Source organism: Bemisia tabaci, chromosome 3, assembly GCF_918797505.1.
Source record: "Bemisia tabaci chromosome 3, PGI_BMITA_v3".
NCBI lineage: Eukaryota > Metazoa > Arthropoda > Insecta > Hemiptera > Aleyrodidae > Bemisia > Bemisia tabaci.
In genome coordinates, this window is record NC_092795.1 from 47,717,681 (window position 1) to 47,744,299 (window position 26,619).

Sequence of the window (26,619 nt, forward strand, 5' to 3'; positions counted from 1 at the left end):
CTCTAAAATTAAACCTAGCAGCTTGTTTCCTTTCCGCTAAACGCGGTCCAAATCGCACCAGCGGTGCATTGGTTCCAACCGTTTATCCTGATCTCATCTTAGGGGTCCGCGTTCGGAGCGCTCAGAAACCACTGGTTGCAGCGGCCATGAATTATCTGTATAGTACGAGGCGAATTCTTTGAACTTTTCAAAAAAAATTCGCGTTAAAAAAAAAAAAAAACATTCTCATGTAAAAAATTATCTCCTGAACTATCTCTCTAAAATTAAATCTTGTGGCTTGATTCCTTTCCGCTAAACGCGGTCCAAATCGCACCTTGTCTAGCGGTGCATTGGTTCCAACCGTTTATCCTGATCTCATCTTAGGGGTCCGCGTTCGGAGCGCTCAGAAACCACTGGTTGCAGCGGCCAGGCACTCCACTCGCTCCGCGGAGCAGCGAGGCGAGGTGTCTTGTCTCCGGGCCCTGCACCTCCTCCTTTCCGTTTCCGGTGAGGAGTCGCAGTTGGTGCTGGATCGTGGCGGTTGGCGACTCGCGACAGCACGACAGCCACGGCACCGGGACCGGGGGGTTCGCGGGGTCCGGCCGTCCGGGTCTTTGACTCCTCGTCCTCTGGGAGCCTCCCGAGTCCTCCGGGTCCCCTGACCGATGTCGCTCAGTGGCGTGGCGTGAATTGCGATGTATCGATTGTTCTGTCATTTAAACCTATGGTAAAGAATCGATTATTAAGGTGTTCGCTGCAAACACCCTGTTTATCGATACTTTACCATAGGTTTAAATGGCATAACAATCGATAAATCGCAAAGCACGCCACGCCACTGCTCCAGTCCCGTTCGCTGCTCCGAGATGGACTGCTCCGTCCGGGAAGGAACAAAAGCATTTGGCAGTGATGGACAGGGCTCACCGCGGACACGGCTGCCCAGTAGATGACAGTGGCGTGGCGAGCTTTGCGATATATCGACTGATCTGCCATTTAAACCTATGGAAAATAATCGATAAACAGGGTGATCGCAACGGATACCCTAAGAATCGATCTTTAACCATATCTTCGGATGGAGATGTATCGGTAATCGATCTTCCGCGTATCGCCGCTACGGTAGATGAGCCGAGTTCGACTCGACGGGAACGGAGCTTTTGCATCGATATTGCCGTTTTTCCTAGGGGATTAACGGGATAAGGTTTGAGCTTTCGAGGAGTCAAGAATGTTGTTGTTGTGATTTTATGATTACGAAGCCAAAAATATTGGGGGAACAGGACTTACGGTAAAACGCTAACTGAATACCCCAGGAACGGGGATCGACGTTGGGCTAGCTAAGTCGTGGGATCATTTTTCTTTATCTGCTAGTTTATGGCACTTGGTCTTACTCACCAGCTTTACAATGCTGCCAGGTAAATAGATATCAGTAATTATCAAGATTCGACAGAAAATTCGCTTATTGTTCTACCACTCTAACGACAAGTTTGCAGGTTTAATCCGATTTCAAAATTCCTCGACTATACTCTAACTTAAACTGACTTCGAGAGAAAATTCCCTGATCACTGGCGCTGAAATTCCTTGAATTTTCCCTGATTTCTTACAAAACAAAAAGAAAGAAAAACGTTAATTTAAAACAGCGATGCAAACTTTGCGGCAATACTACAACTCACATGATGCTGCCATGCTACATCTGAACTTTTGTAACTTATCATAATGTCAATATCAAAATATTTTTCCGTGAGGACAATAAAGTGAAAGTTACTGGACGTTACACTGCGCTGGTCATTAAAAACGTGAAGATTACAACGAAAATCACTCGTCCTCCAGACATCAAGTTGAACTAAGGTGCGTGATACAACTATATCAACTCCAGAGCCGCTCAAATTGTATTCACCGAGTTGAAGGCGAACTTGATTTCTCACTCCCGTTTTCAGGTGCCCAGGCGTTAGTTCGAGAGCGTTTGTTATTTTATAACTTTTAAAACTTATCTCAAAGTCAAAATCTGATATTTTACCACTAAAGCGAAATGATTAGTTTTTCATACCTACAAACGAAGCGATCACGCGAATCATAGTTATGCTGCAGATCAAGCAATTTCCCATGGCTCGAAAAATGTTTGAACATTGAGATACCTAAACCTTAATATTCCTGGTAGTAGGAAAATTACGATTCTTTTCGAAGATGTTTTTGAAGATCTGCTAAGAGTAACTATCCCTCCCTGATTGCAGGCATATCAACATAAAGAGAAAACTCCGAGGATTTTGTCTCTTTAAAAGACACAGACAGGAGAGGACACCGCAAAGAAAACTCATTATTGCTCGGTACTAAATCTTCGCTGCAGTCATAACGTCGAGCGTAATGTGCGCGCGGATCCACATTATCAAATGTTGCCAATTCAGTCTATAAATCACTTTTTTTCGCGATTGTCTCTTTTTCATGGCTCCTTTTTCCTTGTTTACCTTACGATCTATTTCAGAGCCTGGAAAGAGCTAAACGATGCGACAGAGGATCAACACCTGTTCCTAACACTGATGAGCGCGCCAGAGCGGAGGAGCACGGGATACGAAAGAGTATTTTAGAATTTAAAGAAAGAAAATGTATCAGCTATAGTGATAAAATTACGGTTTTCAGACATTTCACAAACATTTCAGAGGAGTTTTTGCGAGAGTGAAGCGCATTCAATATTAGATTTCCAAAGAGCTTGGCAAACCTTCAATTGAGACAATTGATGCTCTTAGTTTTTTTTTTTTTTTTTTTTTTTTTTTTTTTTTTTTTTTTTTTTTTTTTTATTTATTTGCACAAAAATAAATTAACAGTTTGTACATAGGGCATTTAGACATAAAGATGTCTTTAAAATGCTTGTTTTTAACTTAGCTAAACTTAAACTAGCTATAACTTATTTTTAACTTATGTATACTTCCTTAAAAATTAGCTGGAGTAGAAAAATAAAACAAAATTATTACAAAAATAAAAATGTCTTTTCTTTTTAATCGAATATGTGACGGGCTGACCCGACCAAAGATCAAGTGTCTCCTGACAAGTCCTTAGAGCAATAGGAGGCAGTCTAAGATTTAATTATGATGCTCTTAGTATAGGTATGCCTCTTAGCGCGAAATCAGAGAAGGAAATGGCTGAAAAAAAATTAAGAGAAAGGGACAGGAAAGACACTTTTTCCTGAAAGTTAATTTTCCTGGTTTTCTCCGTCATTAACTTGCTCAGACGTACCCTTGTACCTCCTTATTCTTCCGGGTTCCTCTCAGCGAGACGTTCGATTCTCATACGTTCGTTTGCAAAACTCCCACAGTTGATAAACTGCACATTGCCGTAAAAATTCGCTCACTTATGAACCATTAGGTGTACACGGTGTCAACATTTCTTGGCAAGGATTATTCCCTGATTTTTCCCCAGCATTTCAGGAGCTCATTCCCTGACGGGACACCGAAGTTTTCTCCCGCATCCCCATGACTTTCTTGGGGAAGACTACACAGTTCTCCTGATTTCCAGGATAAATATCTATTTTCTTCATTTTTCGGCGGATTCTTTGACGCCCATTCAAAATTTCAATTCCAAAACCGTTCATATATGGTGTTGATGTTATCTGATCAATGAGAGCTTCTCCATTGTTTAACATTCAAATATGTGATACAAGCCCGCGTTGCCACAAAATTTGCAACATGAAATTCCCTGATACATTTCGGTGGAGTTCCCTGACAATTGAAGATATGGCAGATGGTTAAGAAAACATAATTGAAAATAATTCTCAGGTAAAATGCGTTATTCGAAACTTCAAACCCATTCTGGAAAGCAAATAAAGCTGATTTAACAAATTTTCCCTGCCATTTTCGTCATTTTTCCTGACATTTTGTCATTTTCTTTCCCTGACATTTTCGTCACTTTCCCTGACTTCTTAAACTTCCCTGACAATTCCCTGTTTTCCCTGACCGTGGGAACCCTGACGCGCGAGAGAAGAAGAAATTCCCGGATATTTTCCTGACATCTTTCATAGCTTGACGATTCCCGGTTTTCCCGGACCTGGACACCATAGATTGAAGCATTACAGGTAGTTCCAACAAAATCTCATCCAATCCGACAACGCCGCATAGCGCGAGCATGATATGCAAAAACGCGAAAGCTGCAAGCCCCCGAGAGGCCCGGCCCGGGCGGCTGGGAAGAGGCGATTATCGATTACGCGTCGATTACCTATCCCATTAGCGTGCGCTGCTCGGCGATAATCAAGTCCTCAAACGCTTCGAAACAAACCTGCATCATAAAATAATCAAAGGGAATAAAAGCGCGGCCGTGCCCCGTGCCGAGTGTCTTCGCTCCGCGGTTCGGCGTTCGCAGTTCGCGCGTCTGCTATCGGCATCGGCTCCCCGCCCGCCACCGCCACCTGTCAATCCCAGTGGCGTGGCGTGAATTGCGATATATCGATTGTGGTGTCATTTAAACCTATGAAAAAAGATCGATTACCAGGGTGTTCGCAGCGAACACCTTAGTAATCGATTCTTTACCATAGCTTCAAATGGGGGAAATATCGATATATATCGAATCACGCCACGCCACTGCTGTCAATCCCCGGTCGGCTCCGGATCTGAATCGGGATAAAAATGTGCTGGCAGACGAGACTCGGATGCGAATCCCCGATGCCAATCCGATGTCGGCCGGTCGTTCCCGCATGCCGACGGAGCCGTGAACCCGCCGCAAAAACACTCGAAAGCGATAAGCCCCCCCCCCCCCTCCCCCCCCTTCGGGGCTTGCCATCCGCCGGCTCGCGATGCGTACCGAAAGCTGTGTCTGCACATCATCGGCATTGTCAGGAGATGAAGAGTGCGAAAGCGATGCAACACGAAAACCTTTTTCAGACAAAGCGCACTATTGACCGAGTCAAACGGAGGAGTCGGACGAAATCTGAAAACTTTGAAAGTTTGTATTTTCGAAAATATGAAACGAAAAAGTCAAAAAGTTGGGTTTTTCGTGAAATTTCCTTTCAAGAACACCCCTTGGAATTTAATTTGTGGCGAAATAAACATCAAATTTTGAAATTTTAGCCTACGAATTCATGTCTGACCTCTTCCATTAGCTCGATCCACTGTGCGACGATAGAACTAAAGCAGTGGTGTGGAGTGAATGATCGCGATTATCGATATTTCCCCATTTGAATCCGTGGTAAAGAATCGATTATTAAGGTGTTCGCTACGAACACCCTGTTCATCGATCCTTTTCCATGGGTTTAAATGACAGAACAATCGATAAATCGCAAAGCACGCCACGCCACCGAACTAAAGTACCTATATCGACGGTGTAAGTCGGCAATCACATAACTCGTTTGCGGTGTCTGAAAATCTCCGCCTCAATGTTATTTTTTTAGAGGAAAACAAACTGATATCATACCTTGAAATTTTTGCAGAATTTTTTTTGCACAGAGAAGAAAAATCACGGCAGTTTTAAAGAATTGCCGTCGAGTAGTTTTCCGTTTAGAAAATAAAGTATGACAGGAAGTCTGCGACGTCGCAAACCGAGTTATGTGATTGCCGACTTACACCGTCGATATATGTGGGGAAAGGGCGGACTCTTGTCGGTAATTTTGAGGTCAGATCATCGAGCTTTGAGGACCCAAAAGGAAGCCGACCTATGAAATCAAATTATCCCAAATTATTTATTATTACGATTGTTACGACCCGTCATTTAAGAAGCAGGTATTTGACTTGGTTTTTGCATTCTACTCAATTTGCAGAAAGAAGGAGCATTCATGTGCATTCTTGACCATCTTGGTTTGATGTTGGAATCTGAGGATTCACAGTGACAATTTTTGTGTTAGAAGGTTGGTTTCCTTTTTGGGCCCAGACAGCTCCATATTCGAAATGTCCGATCTTTCTCCAAATAGGTTCTCTGCGGATAAAACTAAGATGAAGAGTTATTTGCAATAATTCCAGAGCGCCAGGCACTTTTTTTCACGGGGAAAAGTTTTTGACGTTCGTGGAGAGATAACTCACCGCGAGACTATAAATCGCACGAGGGTAAAAGTGTTTTGCACGAGTGTATATCAACCTGGTTAGAAGCAAAAAGCAATTTAAAGTTTTGATCTAAAAATTTCAGAACTAAAAAATGCCAGTTTTAACGCATTTTTCGCCCTGTAGGGCCACCGAAATCGACCGAGCGGCTCGCAACTTTCTCTTGAGGATGTTTGAAAGTTTCCTGTTGAAAGTGAGCTGAACATTTTCATTTAACCGGTTCCTTATACGGCCTCAGCAAATGAAATGCGAAGCTGGCATTAAAATTGTGTGGTTCGATTAGCACGCGTCGTTTCCCGGAGGAAGAACGTAAATAAATTTCAAAGAGGCCAACTCTTAATTCACAATTTTTTTTCTTTCTTTTTTTTCACTGGAGACTATTGCAAATGCCACACATTTTCTATGGGTAATCATAAAAGAAAAACCAGCGTAATTTCGGACGGATTTTGCGCTGTTACTTTTTGAGCAAAGTAAAGGATTCTTTGAGTGGGCAGAATTGAACCGATCATTTTCCAAACCACGTAAGCGCCAACCTCTATTTTGGTGGGAGAGGGGTTGCTTTTTATTTGTTTCCTCTTAAGTAATCAATCATGTCTGATTTTAAAATAGCCTTCTAAAAGAACATACAATTTTTGAAATTCGAAGATTGTCAACTACGCGAATAAAACGGGTTTTCTTGTTTTTCTGGCATTCGCAATTTTAGCGCTTACGTGATTTGGAAAATAATCGGTTCAATTTGCAACGAGGGCATGGAGATATGTTCCTTTGTCGAGGGAGCGACACTGGATGCAAACCACTGGATTTTAGAGAGGATATTGATAGCCTTACCTGCTAAAGCTTTGATTCTTGAGCGTTCGAAGAGCCTGGATGAGGAATTTCCTCCATCGTACTCGTATTCCTCGAGGATGTCCTGTTGTCCGGGGACGGACGGGTCCCACCGGACCATTGAGATGTCCGTCGTCATATCCTCGCCCTAGCTCCGTCCGCCCTATAGCAAACAAAAAAACAAATCAATCAATCAGATCATAAAATCGCTTATTAAAGCAACAGTACTAAATATTTCAGCAAATAAATTGACAAATTAAAAAATTCGTCCTCAGAGTTGCCCTCAGAGGGATACAAAATTTGCGGCATAAGTCAGGATTAAAGACAGGGTTGCCTCAGAATTCGGAAAATTACATTCCCTGACGTTTCCCTGATAGATTTTGGTGAAACTATCTGACAATTGAACAAATGCCAGATTTTTGAAAAGGGTACACGGACTTTATGTCCACTTTTGTTACGTCCACAGACTTTTCGTCCACAATTTTTACGTCCACAGTTCTAAAGCCCACACTATTGTTAAGTCCATTACTTAAACGTCCACTAAGTTAAGTCCACAAATGTAAAGTCCACTAAAATCAAATTCAAGCGTCATATATTTACAAAAAACAAATTATATTTTCCAGTAGTACATATTTCTTTTGCATCAGTTTAAAAGGGAATAATCAATGCAGAGAGGGCAAACATTTCAAAATCTTGAGTTGAAAAACGCTGACTCCGCGAGTTTAAATATTAGAGCCTAACACAAAGCGGAGCGGCGTGATAGCAGCGCAGAACGCGCACTGGCGCCTACAAACCTAACGGGATACTTCACGCATTGCGCGACGCGTGAAGTATCCCGTTAGGTTTGTAGGCGCCAATGCGCGTGCCAATCACGCTGGTTGCCTGCCGCGCCGCAACGCTTTAAGCAACTATTTCGCGTCAGAGGCGTTGCACAGTATCCAACAAGATTGAAGGCGCACGAAATAACAAGTTAAAGAGGACTTTCAATTTTGACTGCATCTGTTAGTGAAAAATGTTTAATTTGGCATTGGAGCGTTTCCTAGGCTCCCGCTTTGGTTTTCATCTTATCATATCCGTACAGTGTACACATGAACAAATGTTTTTATCTGGTCTTAGAGTCTGTTCTCTTTTATGACTTGATTCATGAATGAAATGTTTTTAAGAATGAAGGAACTCTTCACCTCTCTTAATTTAAAAATCTAAATGTTCGTATATACTCCCATTTTCAAAATTCTCTGTAAAGACGATAATAGCCTGTGACGTTGAACGTCTTAAAATATACTAACTAACTAACTAGTAGTAGTATGCATTCATTTTTGAGGTGGTTCCTGTCATTGAAATGAGAAGAAAAAAATATGGACATAACATGTCCACAATTTGGACAATTTTGAACATATTCATGGTTGGACATTAAATCATGTGGACTTAATAAAGACTGGACTTAACGTTTAGTGGACATAAATAGCGGTGGACATTCATTTAATGGACGAAAGGTAGGTGGACATAAAGTCCTGGAAGCTTGAAAAGACATAGTTAGAAATAGTTTTCAGGCAAAATTTATCATTCGGAACGTCGAACCTACTCGAGAGAGCAAATAAAGGTAATATGACGATTTTTCCCCGACATTTTCGTCAATTTCCCTGACATTTCCAGGATTTCTCTGGCTTTATAAAATTCCCTGACATTTCCCGGTATTCCCCGACTGTGGCAGCCCTGTAAAGAGACTACCTGCTAAAAATTCACCGTTTTACATGAAATACAAAGTAAAAGTAAGAGTTAAAAAAAAAAAAAAAAAAAAAAAAACTGTTAAATTAATTTTTTTCTACCAATGATTACATCAATAGACCCAAGACCCAAGAGCTAGGCAAGATGTTAAATTTTTTTATTTTATGCCAACCGACGGAACCGCCAAAAATATGCGCGCTCATTGTCGCGAAGTCGGAAGTTTTTCTGTACAGCATGTACACTTTACACTAGTTAAATCTAATTCGATATCTTCGAAATTAACTCCAATGAAAACATCAAATAGGACCGAAACGAAACTAAGAGCACTTTACCGCGAAAGGGAACCAAAAGAAATTTTCGAAATGATCGATGAAAGGAGGTTCTTGAGCTCGCCTAGAAGTAAATATAATTTCTCCTGCCAAAAATTAAAAATCTGTGAAAAATATTTTGTAATTCAAAAATTTAAGTTGACATTTGTCTTAAAAATTGACCAATACGATTCATTTAAACTCTCAGAAATGTTCCGGCGATGAATTCGTTGACTATCGGCATCCAAAGGGATAATCCTGGGGATAAGCGGACTAAAAGGCCAAAGGGCTGGATGCAACATTGAGGAATGGCACAAATTATCCTGCGACGCAGGGCGTGGTCGCTGGAAAGTAAAAATAAAACCGGCATGAAAAAATGCTACTTTCTCAAGGGTGGAGTTTCCCCGGACAGCCAGACTTACCCCCCGTTCATTCGTCACTTATTGGCAGGTCCTTAATTAATACCTCTGTTCAATGAAAGCCCGAGCTTTCTCATTACACAAAATAAAGTTAGCTACGGATAAAGGTTCTCCAGTGAGATACGAAGGCAGCTAGGGCCTCTTTTCTTCTTTTTATTTTCCAAGAATGGCGACTAAAAAAAGTAACATTTCCTCTATTTTCTACAAAATGAATTTTTGAAGAATTTCGAAAAAAATTCCTGATTTTCCCCTGATTTAAAGGAATAAGAAATCCTTTGACTATTTTTTGAGGGGTGAATCTTGCGCTTGTTTTCTCTCAAAATGCCAACTGAGGAAACATTCATCGATTAAACATCTCGTTGAAAAACATTTACACATGGAGCATTTCTCTTTTCTGCCCATCCATAAAACATCCTGATTTGTCCAAATAACTTTCTAGGTTTTTATTTACGAATTTCTTGACTTCCAGGTTCTTTCTGTGACAATCGTCACCGTATAGTGTAACTGTGCAGTTAGCTCTATTGAAAAGAGAGAGAAAAAAAGAAAAAAAGGGGGGAAAGGATCCATTCATTTCTGAGCCCTCACTGTCAAAAACAACTACTTTTAGCTTTTAAAATTCAAATTTTAGAATAAAACATTTATGGGGGGAAAGAGGCCCACTGGACAACGGAGCAAAAATATCAGATTGCTCAGAGAACTATTGCATCTCGGTAGTTCCTTGCGATTTCACTCGACATTTTTAGTGAACAAGGCAAGTTAGTTTCAAGGGCAATCGCCAGATCACGTCTCCAGAAGAAATTGATTAACATAAATTGGTATCCGGGTAAAAATATGCCATTTCCAGACTCAATGAAAAGAAAAAAGGGGAGACGTCTCCTCAGACTTCCCCACGTTTCCGGAGCGTAACAATCTCACTTTTCATCTTTCGTATTTCATTTTAAGGTGTAGCGTGGCTCAGTGCTCCGAGGGCTGCTCTGACGGCCTTCCCGCACCTATTTTTGTCGAGTCTGCCCGAAGAATTAATCCAATGATTCGAATTTAGAAACCTCGGAGGAGTTTTCTCTGACAGGTAATCTGAAATTTCTACCCCGACGCGGCCGGCAGCATACGTATCCCAGTCAACTGGACCGAATCCAACGGTGGGGAACCTACTCATTCTATCACAATTGTAGTTCTCAGAAACGAAGGTTTCCACTCAAAATTACATAGAGCTTCAAAGCATAAATCAACAATCAAATAAAATGTGGCGGCGGGGTATCTGAAGACTTTGCAACAAAGGAAAAACCGTTTCAGGGTGTCTACTGGTATCCTGTCATAAAAATTCCTTGCTTTTTCAGTACCTATTCCTTACTTTCCCAAAAATCCTATTTTTGGCGATCTTCGAAAATCCTTGCGTTTTCCTTACCTTTTCCTTACTCTATCCTCGCCTTACACGCATTTTTAACTGTGTTCGTATTGGGAAAGTGGAATGAAGAGATGACAGAGAATTAAACCGAAAAACACGAGGAATCGAACTGGGAACTTGATAAATAGAATAATAGAATATGTTAAGTACAAGAAATCGCATACCCCCAGGGCAACTTTATAGATTTTCTCACGAAAATCTCGAATTTCCGTACTTTTTCCGTACTTCCGTACCGACCTTCCAAAATCCGTGCTTTTTTTAGTAAATCCGTATTTTTTCCGTACAGTAGACACCCTGCGTTTACATTTTCCTTACGTTCTTTTTCCGCAGAGACAAAATAAACTAAGAAGTTATGCCGCATAGAAAGCTATTCGAAAATAAAGAGTGGCAGGAAGCTCGCAACGTCTCAAACTGAAATACGTGTTTATCTAGTTTCACCATCGATGCGTAACTCGTGGCCCATCTACGCATACCTCAACTTCTCCGAAAAGCAACAAAAACCGCACGCCTGTTTTCCGCCTGCGCAGCCGAGCGACCGAAGCCACCGCCTGAAATGTAAAAATTAACGAGTGCATCGCCGAAAGCGGCTAATAAACTTTCACCGCGTTGCGTTGCATCACCGTGTTAACATTCCTCGTTCCTTTCGGGAGGAACCACTGCGACCGCCACCAACCACCGCGCGGCACGCCGAACCGAAACGGGACTTTTCGGCAAGACGCCCGATTCGGCAGCGCCACGACCCCGGGGCGGGGGCGGGGGGAGGGGGTCGGCAGGGGGGCGGATGCGGATGTGCCGAGAGGGGAAGCCTGTTAGCCCGTTGCCGCCGTTGCGAGGTGGGTTATTAAGCCGGGGGGACTGGGCACTGGGGGCAGCCGCTATATTTAACTCGCTCCTGTGCGAGTGAAACGGTGACGTCACCCCCAACACGGAAGCCGCCCCGCTGCCGGATCGGAGGGAAATGACGTCACGGGAGCTCGGGCGCTTTTCGTCTGACGTCACACGGTCCAATCGAGCCGAGTGCAGACGGGACCATCGTAACTTTCAAGTCCCCGGACTTATTAAATTTTTGCTCTTTACAGGGAGTGTTCAGACCCCTCGGAGTCTGATGCCATTAACGGACAGGAAAATCGTACTGTTGGAATAGTCTTTTATGATATTTGATCAACTCCGTCCTGAGTTTCTTTCCTCCATTCCACCCTGGTTCCCGTTAGTTCACGATCGCTTCCTTAGTCCCTAGGTTTATTCAAGTTTATAGTATTTGAAACCGGTGGAAATTCTTTTTTTCTCACCATTTGTGACACCTTTAGCGCTAATCAAAGAGGAATAAATGGGAGTTGATCAGAGACAAATTCCCCAGTTCTTAATCTAACTTAAAAGAGACTTCACACTGGGGACAAAAACACATTGGATGTAGAGTCCAGACTCTTGAAAACAATGACAAGAAAAAATACTCTTGATTCAATCGGATTTTTGCTTGAATCAAAACAAAATCCGCTTAAATTAAGAGGCTTGGTTCTTGATTTACGCTAGATTCTGATTGAATCAAGAGGACTTTTTCTTGTCGATGTTTTTAAGAGTCTGGACTCTAGATCTAATATTTTTTTTTTTCTTTTTTCCAGTGCATCCTCCATGTCGATGGCTAAAGAGCGACACCGTTCATCACCATTGCGGTGTTTCAAAATCTCCGCTAGCGTGTTCATGTGTTGGAAGAGAAACAAGTCTACTTTGCAGCTTGAAATTTATACAAAATATTTTACTAACAGAGAAGAAAAATCAAAAAAGTTTTCAAGATATTACGTTGGCTAGTTTTCCAAGGAAAAAATGAAATATGACTGGAAGTCTACAACGCCTCAAATGGAGGTACGTGGTAAAGCACTTTTACCATCGATATGTCCTCGCATTTTCCAACTATGATTCGAGTATTTGTACAGCCGCTAGCCGTGCCTCCACGAACACGGATGGACCGTATTAAAAAGCCAAGATGGACTCACTGGTGGCAATCCCAATATTCCCAATACTGCTCAAAATGCGTTCTGGTATGAAGATGGAGAGCACATTCAAAATGCGAAGTGTCCTGTTTCCATTTAGCGTGATATATAACTATCGATACGACTGAGCAGTGAGCATTGATTAAGTGAATGTAGAAGCTCTCAAAGATGCCAATCTTCTGCGTATTTTCACTGCTACATGAGCCCCGGAAAGTATAGGGTTGTGTGTACAAAAGGTCTCACGGGGAAACGACGATACGCCCTTACTTCAAAGAGGCGACGATGTGACTAGTGGTCTACGGGGATATTTAGATATCACCTTTGCCACGAAGCCGTGATTTATGGACGTTGCTAAGCAACACCGAAATCTTGGCTCCGAACACGGATAAAGCTTCACATTCTAGACGGGTTCGTTTGAATCTCAGTCAAACTTTTTTTGAGGAACGAGTGGATATCTCCTGATGCAGTCGTGCTGGATTGGATGTTTCGATTATATCTGAATCAATTGATTACGATGATGCTTTAAGCTTTTAAGGCAGAGGGTGAGTGATATGTTGATAGCATCGGGAGGAAAAATGTCTCGTGCGATTTGGCATGAGCACTGATAGTTGTCAATGCTTAATTCTCTCGTTTGGCGTTTGACATGACGCAACTTCTTGTTGAGCTATCTACGTCGACGCTTTGGAGGGAACTCAAACCGCTTAAGTCAGTGGCGCTTGGGCAGAATCAAGTTTTCCGATCCGATTTTGTATAGTTCCTAGCACGAGGTGTACATTCACAGAGAGGACCTTATTCAAAATCGATCGTTTTCAACCTCGGCCAAATCTTCGACATTTTTTTCGGGTTAATAGGGCTGATCACCCCCCTCCCATCTTCAAAAACCAAAACCAGCCATTTTTAGATCCTAAGGCCTCCATGGAAAAGAGAGGGGCGTAATGTCCAATCCATACTCTCTCTAACAAGATAAGCAAAATCCTCTGTCCGAATGTAGGGTGTCTACTAAAACAGGCTGCCCAAAAATCAGCACTTTTACAGTACTTTTCCAGTACATTCCTAAGAAATTCAGTACCTCCTCAACAGAAGAATTTAGTACTTTTTCAATACCTCAATTTGACGAAATTCGAACAATTTCAAAACAAATTGCGTTCTTCGCTCAAATTGCGACAAAAATGACAAATAACGGGTAAAATTCCGGACCCTATTGAGAAATTTCCGCACTTTTTCAGTACTTCCGGACCGCCCTTAAAAAATCAGTACTGTTTCCGGACTTTCCGGACTTGTAGACACCCTGGAATCCATATATACATAGAATATAAAAACTCGAACCGATAACAGACTAACAGGTGGACCCCCCTTCCTTTACCCGGCCCCCTTCCGCTAGCTAAACGGCGGAGTCCCGTTAGGTCCCACCGAATTGGCGTAGGCCGCGATTCCCCTCGGAAGCGGGTTCCCGGTCATCAAGTCGTTCCGGCCGGGGAGCTCGGCGCGGCGCGCGCCGGCGCCAAACCGCAAAAACCCGGCGGGGCGCGCCGACAACACAGGGCCCGCGGCATTCCGACGGTCGCATCATCGCCGACGTTGAATCGTTGAATTGAGTTATTATGCAGTTCCCCCCTGGCGTCCCGACCCCACCCCCGGGCGGTTCCTCCGGCGGCGGCCGTGTCACGGTTACTCGCCGCCGCCGCCGCGATGCATCGACGATTGCACCGCGGGATCGCGGGTCGCGCGACGGAACTGCAGTTCCGAGGTGTCGCGCTCCGCGGGCGTGGTATGGTGACGTCACGCTGGAGAGGATCGCGGTTGGTCACGACTCGGAGACAGGGAAAATTGAGCTGTTAATTACGCGACTTCGTGATGCTTGTAAGCGTAAGCTTTCATGTTGCGTGAGAAAATGGATACTATCTGCAGGCGCAAAATCCAGAAAGCGCAAAAACGGTGGAAAATGGGCGCAAATACGGTGGAAAATAGGCGCAAAAACTGTGGAAAATAGGCGCAAAAACGGTGAAAAATAGGTGCAAAAATGCACGAACCAAAAAGTTTGCAATCTCGTTGAAATCAGGCACGAGCTGCCAGGATCGAACCTGGATCGCGTCTGTAAAAGTCCAATGCGCTAACTCCTCACACAGTGGCGTGGCGTGAATTGCGATGTATCGATTGTTATTCCATTGAAACCTATGGTAGAGAATCGATTATTAAGGTGTTCGCTGCGAACACCCTCCTGTTTATCGATCCTTTTCCATGGGTGAAAACGGCATAACAATTGATACAACGCAAAGCACGCACTGGTAAAAAAAATCTCTTGGACCAATGCCGCGGTGCATTGACTTAAGAGTGCAGTTTCTTGTCGCTGGATTTAAAAGTCTTGAACTCTTGTTTCAAGCGGATTTTGCATTGATTCAATTCAAAATCCGCTTGAAACAAGAGTCCAGACTCTTAAATCCGGCGACAAGAAACAGCACTCTAGAACCAAGAGGTTTTTTTACCAGTGCGCCACGCCACTGCAAGTCGTAAACCTCTCAGTGAGTTCGAGAAACAAGAGCGCACAACTTCAGCAGGGTACTTCCTTCATCTCCAGACGTCTCAGAGAAACCAAGTACGGTTTTTGGTCGATTTAACCAAAAATTTGATCGATCAACAAAAGGCACTTGGTTGACCCGACTGAAAAGAAGTAACTCGGAGGAACCAAAAGTAATCATTTGTAAGTGCATTCATAAACTGCATTCGGGCAATCTATATTAACAACTTTTTGGGTGGGCCCAAGAATCAACAGCTAACAAAACAATGCTCACAAGCCCACTCGAAGCAAATTTTGTCCAAAAATTCAATAATTTTTCGAAGGTTCCGTTCAGTTTTCTCACATCGATCATTTAGTAACTTAGATTTAGCAATCAAGTTCATGAAATTTGATGATCATCGATGGTATAGAACTTTTTAGGCCCGCACCTCGCGAGGTGATTCCAAAATAATCCATCAGGGACAGGCAAGTTTGCGATTTAACTTTACCGAAGCGGATATTCGTAACTTAAATGAAATGTGCATCCAAGAGATTCGGGTGTGGAAACTTTGACCAAACTTCGAAATGGAATTCGCTCTTGGAGACCCTCTGTTTGCTTCTTGGCGACAGTTGAAAACTTTCATGCACTCAGGACTCCAGTACATATTCTCTTGAAATTACCTTCTTTCTAGGTGTCGAATAATACGCTAAGAAAGTTATTTGACAGACTGATCTATGTTTGATATACTCATTGGGCACACAGTTCCGTATTTTTCTCAAAAATCGCGAAGTCGAAGGATTTCACAATGCCCTTCAGTATACCGTGGGAATTGGCGATTTAATGCAGGAAGCAAAGCGTTGCAAGTTTCATTTTCGTGCAAAAATAGTAAACAAACCTGACTAGGAAAGAAATCTGGCCGGGAGGGCGGCTGCAATGAAATAAATTCAAGGGCTTGAGGCGTGAAACCCGTCGCACAGTGTTTCAACTGTTCGTTTTAGACGGACGGAAATATTATCTCAGACGTACTTGGTGTAAAAAAAATTCAACCAAAATCCTCGACCCGTCCTCTCATCAATTTTTGCCCACTCCCTTATCAGGATACGAGTGAAATGCGCTCCTAATTAGACGTATTTCTGCCAAACGGAACCATGTGCATTATGACGTGCGTATTTCTGCCAAACGGAAGTATGTGCATTATGACGTGAGCCCTGATATGCATTTATTCTTATGGATCTCAGCGCTCATGTCTTAATGCACATATTTCCGTTTGGCAGAAATACGTCCAATTATATCTGAATGAATCGCACCATCAAGCTAGAGACTTTTCTGAGTCTTGGACTTTAAGGGTGCCTACCATTTCTTGTGTCTTTTTCTGGTATTTTACATGAAATTTCTAGACTTTTTACGCGAATAAATTAACACTCATTTAATTTCACAAACCACCGTTTGATGGTGAATGAATCGAATAAATTGCTTCACTTTGGCATGTGCTAGACTGCACGTAGTTGAAAAATGCTTGACCCTCGAAGATCCACGACCAATGTTCCTGATTTGTCCTGACGCCATCGAATTTCCTGATATTTCTCGTTTTCCACCGACGTTAGACAGTTGGACACACCGAATTTGTATCAATCAAGATAAATTGCACTAAGAGTGGTGCAATTTGTGTGCATTGTGCACATATAGTAGAAAAATGCTTGACGCTCGAAATTTCCTGATCCACGATCGATGTTCCTGATTTTTCCTGACGACATCGAATTTTCGGATATTTCCTAGTTTTTACTGACGATAGACACCCTGGATTGACGATTTTCACTGGTGGTATAGACAGTCGGACACCCCGAATTTGTATCGATCTAAAAAAGACAAATTTATTGCACTAGGGTGCGGCGAAGCAATAAGCATGGCTCGGCCACTGGAGCGGTGAACACATGTTGAGTGTTGATGGCGTGATATCGATTAGTCTGACGGATCGAACGGCTCAATTAGGACGGAGGCGCGGGCTTTTGATAGGCGTCTGTCGATAGCTCGATGCCCGCTCCGCCTCGGCCTCGTAAACTTGAGCCCGGCCCCGGGAATCGTAAATTCGTAAATCGGCCCCGATCCCCGAATTCCTCAAAGCTCGCGCTTCCCATTACGGAGCGTACGCAGGGCGCCCACACTCGAGCCGCGCTCCACGAGAAGGAACTAGCCACTAGCGTTACGAGTTACGACTTTCTTGTACTGCCGTGCTAAGGAAGAAAGCCGTATGAGCCTTCAGACGTTGCCAAATTTCCTTGGATAAAAACCAAATTTACTGGGAAAATTGTGAATATTTTCTTTCAAAATTTTCAGACAATGTTCTGAATTTGTAGGGAAAAATATGCATGAATTGCGTCAAAAATACATGTTTCATCCAGGGAACCAGTGGCACCATCGTGTTTCCCGCGAACTTTTACATAAGAATCAACAGTCAAATCGCAAATTCCTCACACATGGAACATCTCCATTAAAGGTGGCTCTCAAGTTGAGGCCAAAATGGAAGGGATATCCCACCCTATCCTGAGAGTCCACCTCTACATCAAGACAAACTCTCCATGCAAAGATAGGGAGCAAATACATTGACAGGGCTGCCACTTTATTTGGGGACTCCAAAACTGAAAACACGGCAACCTTGCTCATGTATTTGCTCCCAATCTTTGCATGGAGAGTTTGCTTTGATGTAGAGGTGGACTTTCAGGGTAGGGTGGGATATCCCCTCTATTTTGGCCTGAACTTGAGAGCTTTTTATGAGCTTGGGAGTTGATTTCAGAGAAAACCAGTGGCACCATCGTGTTTCTCGCGAACTTTTACATAAGAATCAACAGTCAAATCGCAAATTCCTCACACATGCAACATCTCCATTGTCAAATCGCAAATCCTTCACACATGCAACACCTCCATTGTCCATGAGGAAATGTTGAATCCCCGAAAGTAGAAGCTTCCACCTGTCGCCAAGAGGCTATTGGAGCGGGTCTTTTGTCTCTGGGTACAGTCAAGGAGCTTCAAGTAATGATGATTGTCGACAAGCCGTAATGAGTTTTGCGTATGACTTGGGCGTTGTAAACAGTAGGAAAGCGCATTGGCCAATTCGGTGAACGGCGGACTACTTGCGTCACTCGGTGGTCCACATACTCTCCGACACATCCAACATCTCATTGGCACTCGCTCGGCCGGTTTCGTCGCGACGACCGTTTTGAGTCATCGCACGTCGTCGTCGCCGTGAAACGAATCCGTCGAAGCTCGAACGGCCATCGTGTCAGGAACGCGATGGCAACGACACCGACACGGCCGGTCCTCCTGACCTACACTCCACTCCCACCACCGCAGAGGCGACGATACGCGAGCCTGCACAAGCCCGAAAGTTGTCGCGAGTCCACCGCCCCGCGCCGCCGCACACTGGATCCAGTCAATCAGAGAGGTCGGACATGAAATTTTTCACTAAAGCCGCAAATTTTTATGTTTAATTCGTCATATTTGAAATGTTAAGGGGTGATTCCAGAGGAGAATTTTACGAGGAAACCAATGGAACCACTTTTAGAACCTCAAAGTTTTGTATAAACGGAGTTATAAACGTTTAAAGTTTCTGAATTTTGTCCGACCTCTCCTATTGACTCGGTCCACTGTGCGCCGCCGCACACTGGATCCAGTCAATGAGAAAGGGCGGACAAAATTTGGAAACTTTAAAAGCCTATAAATCCGTTTACACACAGCTTTGAGGTTCCGAAAGTGGTTCCATCGATTTCCTCGTGAAATTCTCTTCTGGAGGCACCCCTTAACATTTCAAATGTAACGAATTAAACATCAAAATTTGCGGCTTTAGTGAAACAGTTCATGTCCAACCTCTTTGACTCGATCCACTGTGCGCCGCCGCGCCGTGCGAATCGCAACTGTCATATCAGACGAGCAACTCACGAGCTTCTAAACAGGACCGTAGAAAAATAGGGGTATTTCCACAGACAAGAGACCCTCCGCTGGCCTCTTGGCGACAGGTGAAAGCTTTTACTTTTAGGGTTTCAACATTTCCTAATTGACAATTCATCACTTGGCTGACAAAAGAGCGTAACTACAATTTGAGATGAGCCCGAGAAAGCATTGGGTTATACGGACTACAAGGCTCATCGTCGAGTGTAGTTATGCCCTTATGTCAGGAAGGCGACGAATTATAAGGGGGCGATAGCCATCACCCTTTTTTCGGCTGTTGACTTGCTTACTAGGTCGATGATGAGCTTCGAGTAACGTCATGAGCCTCTCTCGAAACTCTGCGAAATTTATTGATTTTTATGGCAAGTAATTAGAAGGGGCATGTTGAAATATATTTCTACACTTTTAGAGAATCAACTACCTACATCTACCTACGTTATACGATAAAAATCCTCGCAAACCCCATAATTCGATCTGAGTGTAAACAAACTGAAGACGATTTACCCTCCCAAGATCTTGAAATTGGGTCAGCAAGTCTGGTACTGCCGCAGTTTCATTTGGACACGTATCTCCTCAGACGTCATCCGGTGAAAATACGGGATGGGTTGTGGGGGGGGGGGGGGGGCGCTCGGAGGTGCACTGGTGCAATGAATAACTCAAAAGTATCCACCCTCAAGCGCTGACGGATGCTGCAGTAACGAGGAGGCCAAATTTCTCTAAAAATGAACCGGGACCGAGGGCTACGTCCATACTCGCCGATTCGCTGAGATGCAATCTGACTTTCCTCGACTTCCAAAAACACGCGCAGGGTTGTGGTCACATACATCACGATAGGGCTTTTCGTGGTTCTCAAATCTCTCGTTTCCGCTGTTGAAAATTTCGAGATGAAATTCTATGCCAGAGTCAAGGTGTCTACTAAAACAGGCTGATCAGAAATAAGTACTTTTACAGTACTTTTTCAGTACCTTATCAAGAAATTCAGTACTTCCTCCAACAGAAAAATGCCGTACTTTTTCAGTACTTCCATTTGACGAAATTCGAAAAATTTCAAAAATTTGAAATTGCGACAAAAATGACAAAAAATTAAAAAAAATTCCGGACCTTTTTGCGGAATTTCCGCACTTTTTCAGTACTGCCAAGCCGCCCTTAAAAAATCAGTATTATTTCCGGACTTTCCGGACTAGTAGACACCCTGGGAATCTATAAAGTGCTTGCCGAATGTAAGTACTGACTCGATTTCAAGGCAGGGCGTCGCTCAGTTTTCTTGTGTAAGCAAATAAAATACGAAGGGAAATTGCGCAACGCCTCGTATAGTTAGGCTGATATTGGTAAAATCCGTTCGATTAATCCCGGTAATTGGTAATTGCCGGTTATTCCGGATCCCGGACACCATGATCTCAATCATCAAGACACACGATCATGTGCCTAATGCAGTTGACCTGTTTCAGGTTTCCCACGATGTCCGTACTTCCCGAAGCGCTTAGGGCTTCAAATCTAAATCCACGGTACTTACATTTGATCAATTTCAATACGAGAAAATGTTCGCAGTACATTTTCCGTAGTGTTTTGTATATCATCATTTCCCTTACGAAAGAACGTAACTAAATTTCAATGTTGCCAAAGCTCTCAAAAATTAAATTTATAACAGGAATATTGTGTGCATTTCTAACTGAGATTTCGCCGATTTCCCTTTGACATCATGCAAAATTAAGAAAAATGTCTTTAAAAAAAACCATACAGGTAGAGTCTAGTAAAAAAAATGAATTGTTAAAGTCAATTTTGAAATTTTGGATTGGAGTTACATTAATTCGTCCGGGAAATGATGATATGAGAAATTGTAGGAAAGTAGATCTAAAAGAGAGCGAGTCTACCGCCTTGGGGCGTCATCAGGCGGCATCCCCATCTAAACACATATGTATTTTAGCAGATTCGGTCATTTTTCACAACTCTTGCGATATTGTTCATTTTTAAAACCAACGATATTATCATGGCAGTTCACTCAGAATTGGACGGCGTTTAACAGAAAGGAACCAAGTCACATCAGCTGTTGTCAAATTTAACGGGGCAATTTAATTTTTTACGAGAGAACACTTGTGCGGATTTCTTTGAAAATTTTACGGAGTTGGCTTCGTACTATGGAGAAAACTCACTGAAATTAGCATAAAAATCCGCACAATCGTTTTCATGCAAAAAATTAAATTGCCCAATTAAATTTGGCAATAGCTGATGTGGCTTGGTTCCTTTCTGTTTACCGCGGTCCAGTTAAACTTCCATCCACCAAATTTCAGTCACCTGCAAACTCTCCGTTCTCGGTTGGGAGTGCCCAACTGTTTCCTACCACCAGTGTCCGAAACTCACCTATAAGTTTTAGGATCCATTCGGCGCATCAAGCCCGATTTTAGGCGCCATTGAAGATATTATAGGGCCAAATTGACTTTTTGACTATATGTTACGGCGCATTTAGTGGAATGTTAGACGCAAGATGTCTTCGTAACAGAACTAGTAAGAGGCTGTAACTTGAGGAAGACAAGAGCACTAAAGATGGACTCGTGAAGAATAGAAAAAGCTTTCACTCGTAGTGCTGAAAATTTCGAATAATCACCTAATATGAAAATTCAGATTTTTAGGGGGCAATTTTTTGGGGCCACGTTGGCGCACAGGCTTCATTTTTTACGCGCCATGGCCGATTATTTAGGCGCATTTGGCGCCTGTGAGTTTCGAACACTGCCTACGAAAAATACAATGTGTAAGTTGAAATTTTGCAACGTTGAGACGTGTGACTTCTCCGTCTAGGAAACGCCGACTCAACGCCCGGGAAATTCGGCAACGGTGCGAAAATTCCCGCCGCCCACACTCGGCCCGACGGCGACGAACGTCAACCTGGCAACGTGGCCGAAGACGCGGTGGTGCCGCTCCGCTTCCTGCGGAGGCCGTTTCCGTCAGCGTCATGTCACATCCTCGGATCCACCCGCGGATCGCGCCGCGGCTCCTTAATGGTGGGCGAGGGCGTCATCGCCTCATCGCTTCATCGCCTCGATCCAACCCCCCCCCCCCCCCCGCCGCACGGGCCCCCGCCCCTTCGGAGGCAGACTTCATGAATTTTAAACGGTGTCTAACTGTCTAGTATGCGCTCAACCCCATGTCCGCTCACCCATTGCGGCCAGATGCCAGATGGGCTGTGGAGGTTAATATACACGGAGAAAAAAACTTCGTGCGTGGGACCCGAAGTTGAGGTCATATGGATCTTCGAAGTTTTCGGATCACGTGTCTAAAAACTTGAGGTCCAGCTGCCGAAGTTCGGGTCAGACATCGAGGCACTTCGGTATGTACCGGAGTACTTCAGATGTGCGACCCGAACCCTTCGGTTTATATCGAAGTAACTTCAGATGTCTGATCCGATCTTCGGCAGCTGGACCTCAAGTTTTTAGATACGTGATCCGAAAACTTCAGAGATCCATATGACCTCAACTTCGGGTCCCACGCACGAAGTTTTTTTCTCCGTGTAGATCCTCATATCTCGTCCATCATACACCGGTTGGAAGCGAGAGAACCAACGTTGAACGTCCAGCGGGCCGATTATTGAAATTCATTGACGAAGCTATAGACAAAGAAGACAAAAGAGATATGGAGCGATCCTATTGGTGGAAGCGGGTGGTTGCAATGGACAAAGGAGGTAGGCAATAGACTAACTAACGGCAACCCACGAGAGACCCGATAGTTGGTCCATCATTTTCTCCCTTGGTCTAAAGGACTCACCCATTTCAACCAATAGGATAGGTCCAAACTCCCTATGTCTTCTTTGTCCATCGCTTCATCTATCAACCTCAATAATCAGTCCCCAGGTTAATTTTGACAAGAAACATTGACAAGAAAAAATACTCTTGATTCAATCAGATCTCTGCTTAAATCAAAAGGAAATCTGCTCAAATTAAGAGGCTTGGTTCTTGATTTAAGCAAAAATCCGACTGAATCAAGAATATTTTTCTTGTCGATGTTTTTAAGAGTCTGGACTCTAGATATGTGTTTTTTTTCCAAAGCACAACATTCTGACCATTGGTCCATGTTATCGATTATTTAATTAACCCATTTTTACGACGATGGCCGTATTTATTTCCCTAGACGGGGCAACGATGGATCGGAACGGTGTAGCGAGACGCGGTGCGGCGGTCGCGGTCGGAGGCGCTGGAGCGGAACTGACTCGTAAAAACAATGAACGAAGCTACACTACGGCCATCAGTAATGGGCTCATGCTGCTCCATGCCATGGGATCATCGGATCATGAACCCGACGGCCCGGCTGGCACAGTACTCGCCTGCTAATTTTTCGTATACTACTCGCCATTCCAGAAGCATCCTTCTTCCAAAACGGCACTATTGACAACAAGTAATTCGTGACCTAGAGAAATACGTTCAGCGTCGAGGAAGAGAGGAAGAAACATTGCGTTTAATAAAATTACTCACGAATTCAGCATAGATTCATGTAAAAGGCGTTATGAAAGGTAACTCACCTGCAACAGAAAAAGAGAAAAAAACGAGATTTATGAGTGTTCTGAGGAAATGTTTGACAAAATGAAAAATGAATGAGTTATGAACAAATATGTTGAGAGACCAAAACGATAAGTGAACGAAGGTAGAGAAAGAAGATTAAGGATAAAGCTGTTTTAGGGGTCAGACCATCCGAAAGGCTACTTATAAGAAGGAGAAGAAGAAAATTATGACCGACAAATACATTTCAGGGATGTTGTGTGGTAAAAAAGACAACGTACAAAATTTTACCAACACCAAATAGTGAACTGTGTCACAGAGCCACCAGAACAGTGAGAGGGTGCATTGTGCGTGGGCTGGACAGTAGGTAGCAAATATATGTCTTAGCACACCTGCATCTTGCACTTTGTGCTTATTATGAGCACAAACTGCATCTTGCACTTTGTGCTTATTATGAGCACAAACTGCATCCTCCACTTTGTGCTTACCTCAAGCAAAAACTGCATCCTGCACTGTGTGCTCATCTTGAGCACAAAGTGCAAGATGCAGTTTGTGCTCAAAATAAGCACAAAGTGCAAGATGCAGTTTGTGCTCAAAATAGGCACACAGTGCAGGATGCAGTTTGTGCTTGAGGTAAGCACAAAGTGGAAGATGCAGTTTGTGCTCATAATAAGCACAAAGTGCAAGATGCAGTTTGTGCTCATAATAAGCACAAAGTGGAAGATGCAGTTTGTGCTCATAATAAGCACAAAGTGCAAGATGCAGTTTGTGCTCATAATAAGCACAAAGTGCAAGATGCAGGTGTGCTAAGACATATATTTGCTACCTACTCTGGACCGGTAATTAGGGAGAAGAGTGACTGAGGTCCGTTACGAGGTTGCGCAAAAATTTTGTAATTGTGTTACGATTGCTTGTGACTAAACTAAGAACTAAATAACTAAGAACGATGATGAAAATTCTAATATGACTCGTGGCATACATATGTATATTGGGATATTGAATTTCAATACTCGCGAAGAAAGTTGTATCATACTTCGGTCCAAGGTAAAGAACGGCATCGACAATTGCACCGGAGTCAACCACCTCATCATGAGGATTCTGTCGCCCGTGAATAAACCGCTATTTAAACCTGACCAGATTTGGATGCAACATCTTGATCATCAATAAAAATGGGTCAGGATTGAGGTTGGGTATTCAAATTAACCTGCGGATTAAAAACTGGTAGAGATACTTAAAGGTATTGCCGTTTTCGACAGAATTTCTTTTACATACAAATATTTTTCTTTCGACTCACTAAAGGAAAAAGCCACGAAAATAGCGAGACCGGAGGCAGACACAAGGGTATTAAATTTCAATATTCTCGAGGAAAGTTGTGTCACACGACTCTGAATTTAACTTAAAAATGAAACCGACAACCGTACCTGGGCCAACCTCACCGTGAGGGTTTTAGCGCCTGCGAATGTGTAACTATTATACCGGACATCTTACGCTCAAAAATTGGGTCAGGATTATTCTGGATTAAAAGCTGATGGTGATACCCGGAGGTTTCAAAGTTTATATGCGACTTATTTTCGAATCAAAGTATTTTTCTTTCGCATCGCTTGAGGAAAAAGCCACGGGAATAATAAGCTACTACGTTGATTCGCTGTTGAATCTTCGGTGCGGTTGAAGATCCGTCGTTGGATTGATGATGATTAATGACGCTGAGCTGACCACCGAAATCCAAGAACGCTTGCTCATGAGCCCAAGGTTGAAGCCCGATTCTATGTCTATCCGTCCGTTGAGGCTCGCTTTGGTGACCACGGGCCAATCCTACGCCAAATTTTTATGACATCACGGATTAGAGACGAGCCCGAAAACTTAGACCCAACCAACTGCTCCCAAAACCGATTCAGACAATATTTGTAGGCCGCTATATCTTTGAAGCAGAATTGCGGTCTTCAGGGTTGCCGAAAAATTTGGAGTATTAAATTCCCTGACAATTGCGCAAATGCCAGATTTTTAAACAGACATAGTTAGAAATAGTTTTCAGGCAAAAGTTGTTGTTCGAAACGTCAAACCCACTCGAGAAAGCAAATGAAGGTGATTTGCCGATTTGGACCGCGTTAAACAGAAAGGAACCAAGCCACATCAGCTATAGCCAAAAACCGGGCAATTTAATTTTTTACATGAAATCGATTGTGCGGATTTTCGTGCAAATTTCAGTGAAAATTCTCCATGGTGCGAAGCAAATTCCTTAAAATTTTCAAAGAATCCGAACAAACGTTCTCTTGTAAAATAATTTATTGCCCAGTTAAACTTGGCAATAGCTGATGTGGCTTGGTTCCTTTCTGTTAAACTCGGTCCATTTGTCCCTAACATTTTCGTCTCTTTCCCTGACATTTCCCGGTTTTCCTGGCGAGCAATTTGTTCTTTACCAAATTGCGGAGGTGCCCTAAAAATTTCAGAAGCTGATAGGGGTTTTTCCTCTTCTTCAAGGTTTCTCAGGTTAAATTAGCGCGTTGTGCTGACCTGATTTTCGCGAAAACCTTGCGTACTCCAAAGATTTAACATAACTTTGATCAGCACTTTGTGCTACCCTTTCGGCGAAAACCCTGCGCGTTGCGGAAAATCGCGGGGCTTGGGAACAATCCGCTTTCCTGTCAAAATCTAAGAAACTAACCAAAGCGATCCCATCCTTCCATCTCCTAGAATTTAACTCGAGCGAATTACGAGAGCGGTACAAAGAGACTTCTAATCGTGAGCTCTATCTGTAAGCATGGCGTCTAGGAAGTTTCAAGAATTGCCCTTAATCACGTACAATTCATAGACACCCTGCCCGAGCACGGAGACGCGCTCCGCAAGATATTCTGCCGTGCTAAGGAAAAACGCCGTATGAGCCTTCAGACGTTGCCAAGTTTGTTTCGATAGAAACCGAATTTACTGGGAAAATAGTGAATATTTGTTTCCAAAAATTTCAGACAGTTTTGTGCGCAATTCAATCTACAATATCTGAAAATTTCGAGGAAAAATATGCATAAATGTTGTCAAAATTACGTCTTTTA

At 43.2% G+C, this 26,619-nt stretch overlaps 1 protein-coding gene across 5 annotated transcripts in view; it reads right to left on the reverse strand.

Moving 5' to 3' along the window:
- Nucleotides 1-26,619, reverse strand: part of beta-Spec (spectrin beta chain) — a 113,953-nt gene that overhangs the window by 68,351 nt on the left and 18,983 nt on the right. For all 5 annotated transcript variants that reach the window (XM_019041596.2, XM_019041598.2, XM_019041600.2 and 2 more), the window contains exon 2: nt 6,813-6,972. In XM_019041596.2, the coding sequence (XP_018897141.1) occupies nt 6,813-6,948 (136 nt within the window). In that variant the 5' untranslated portion in view covers nt 6,949-6,972. The remainder of the gene's footprint in view (nt 1-6,812; nt 6,973-26,619) is intronic.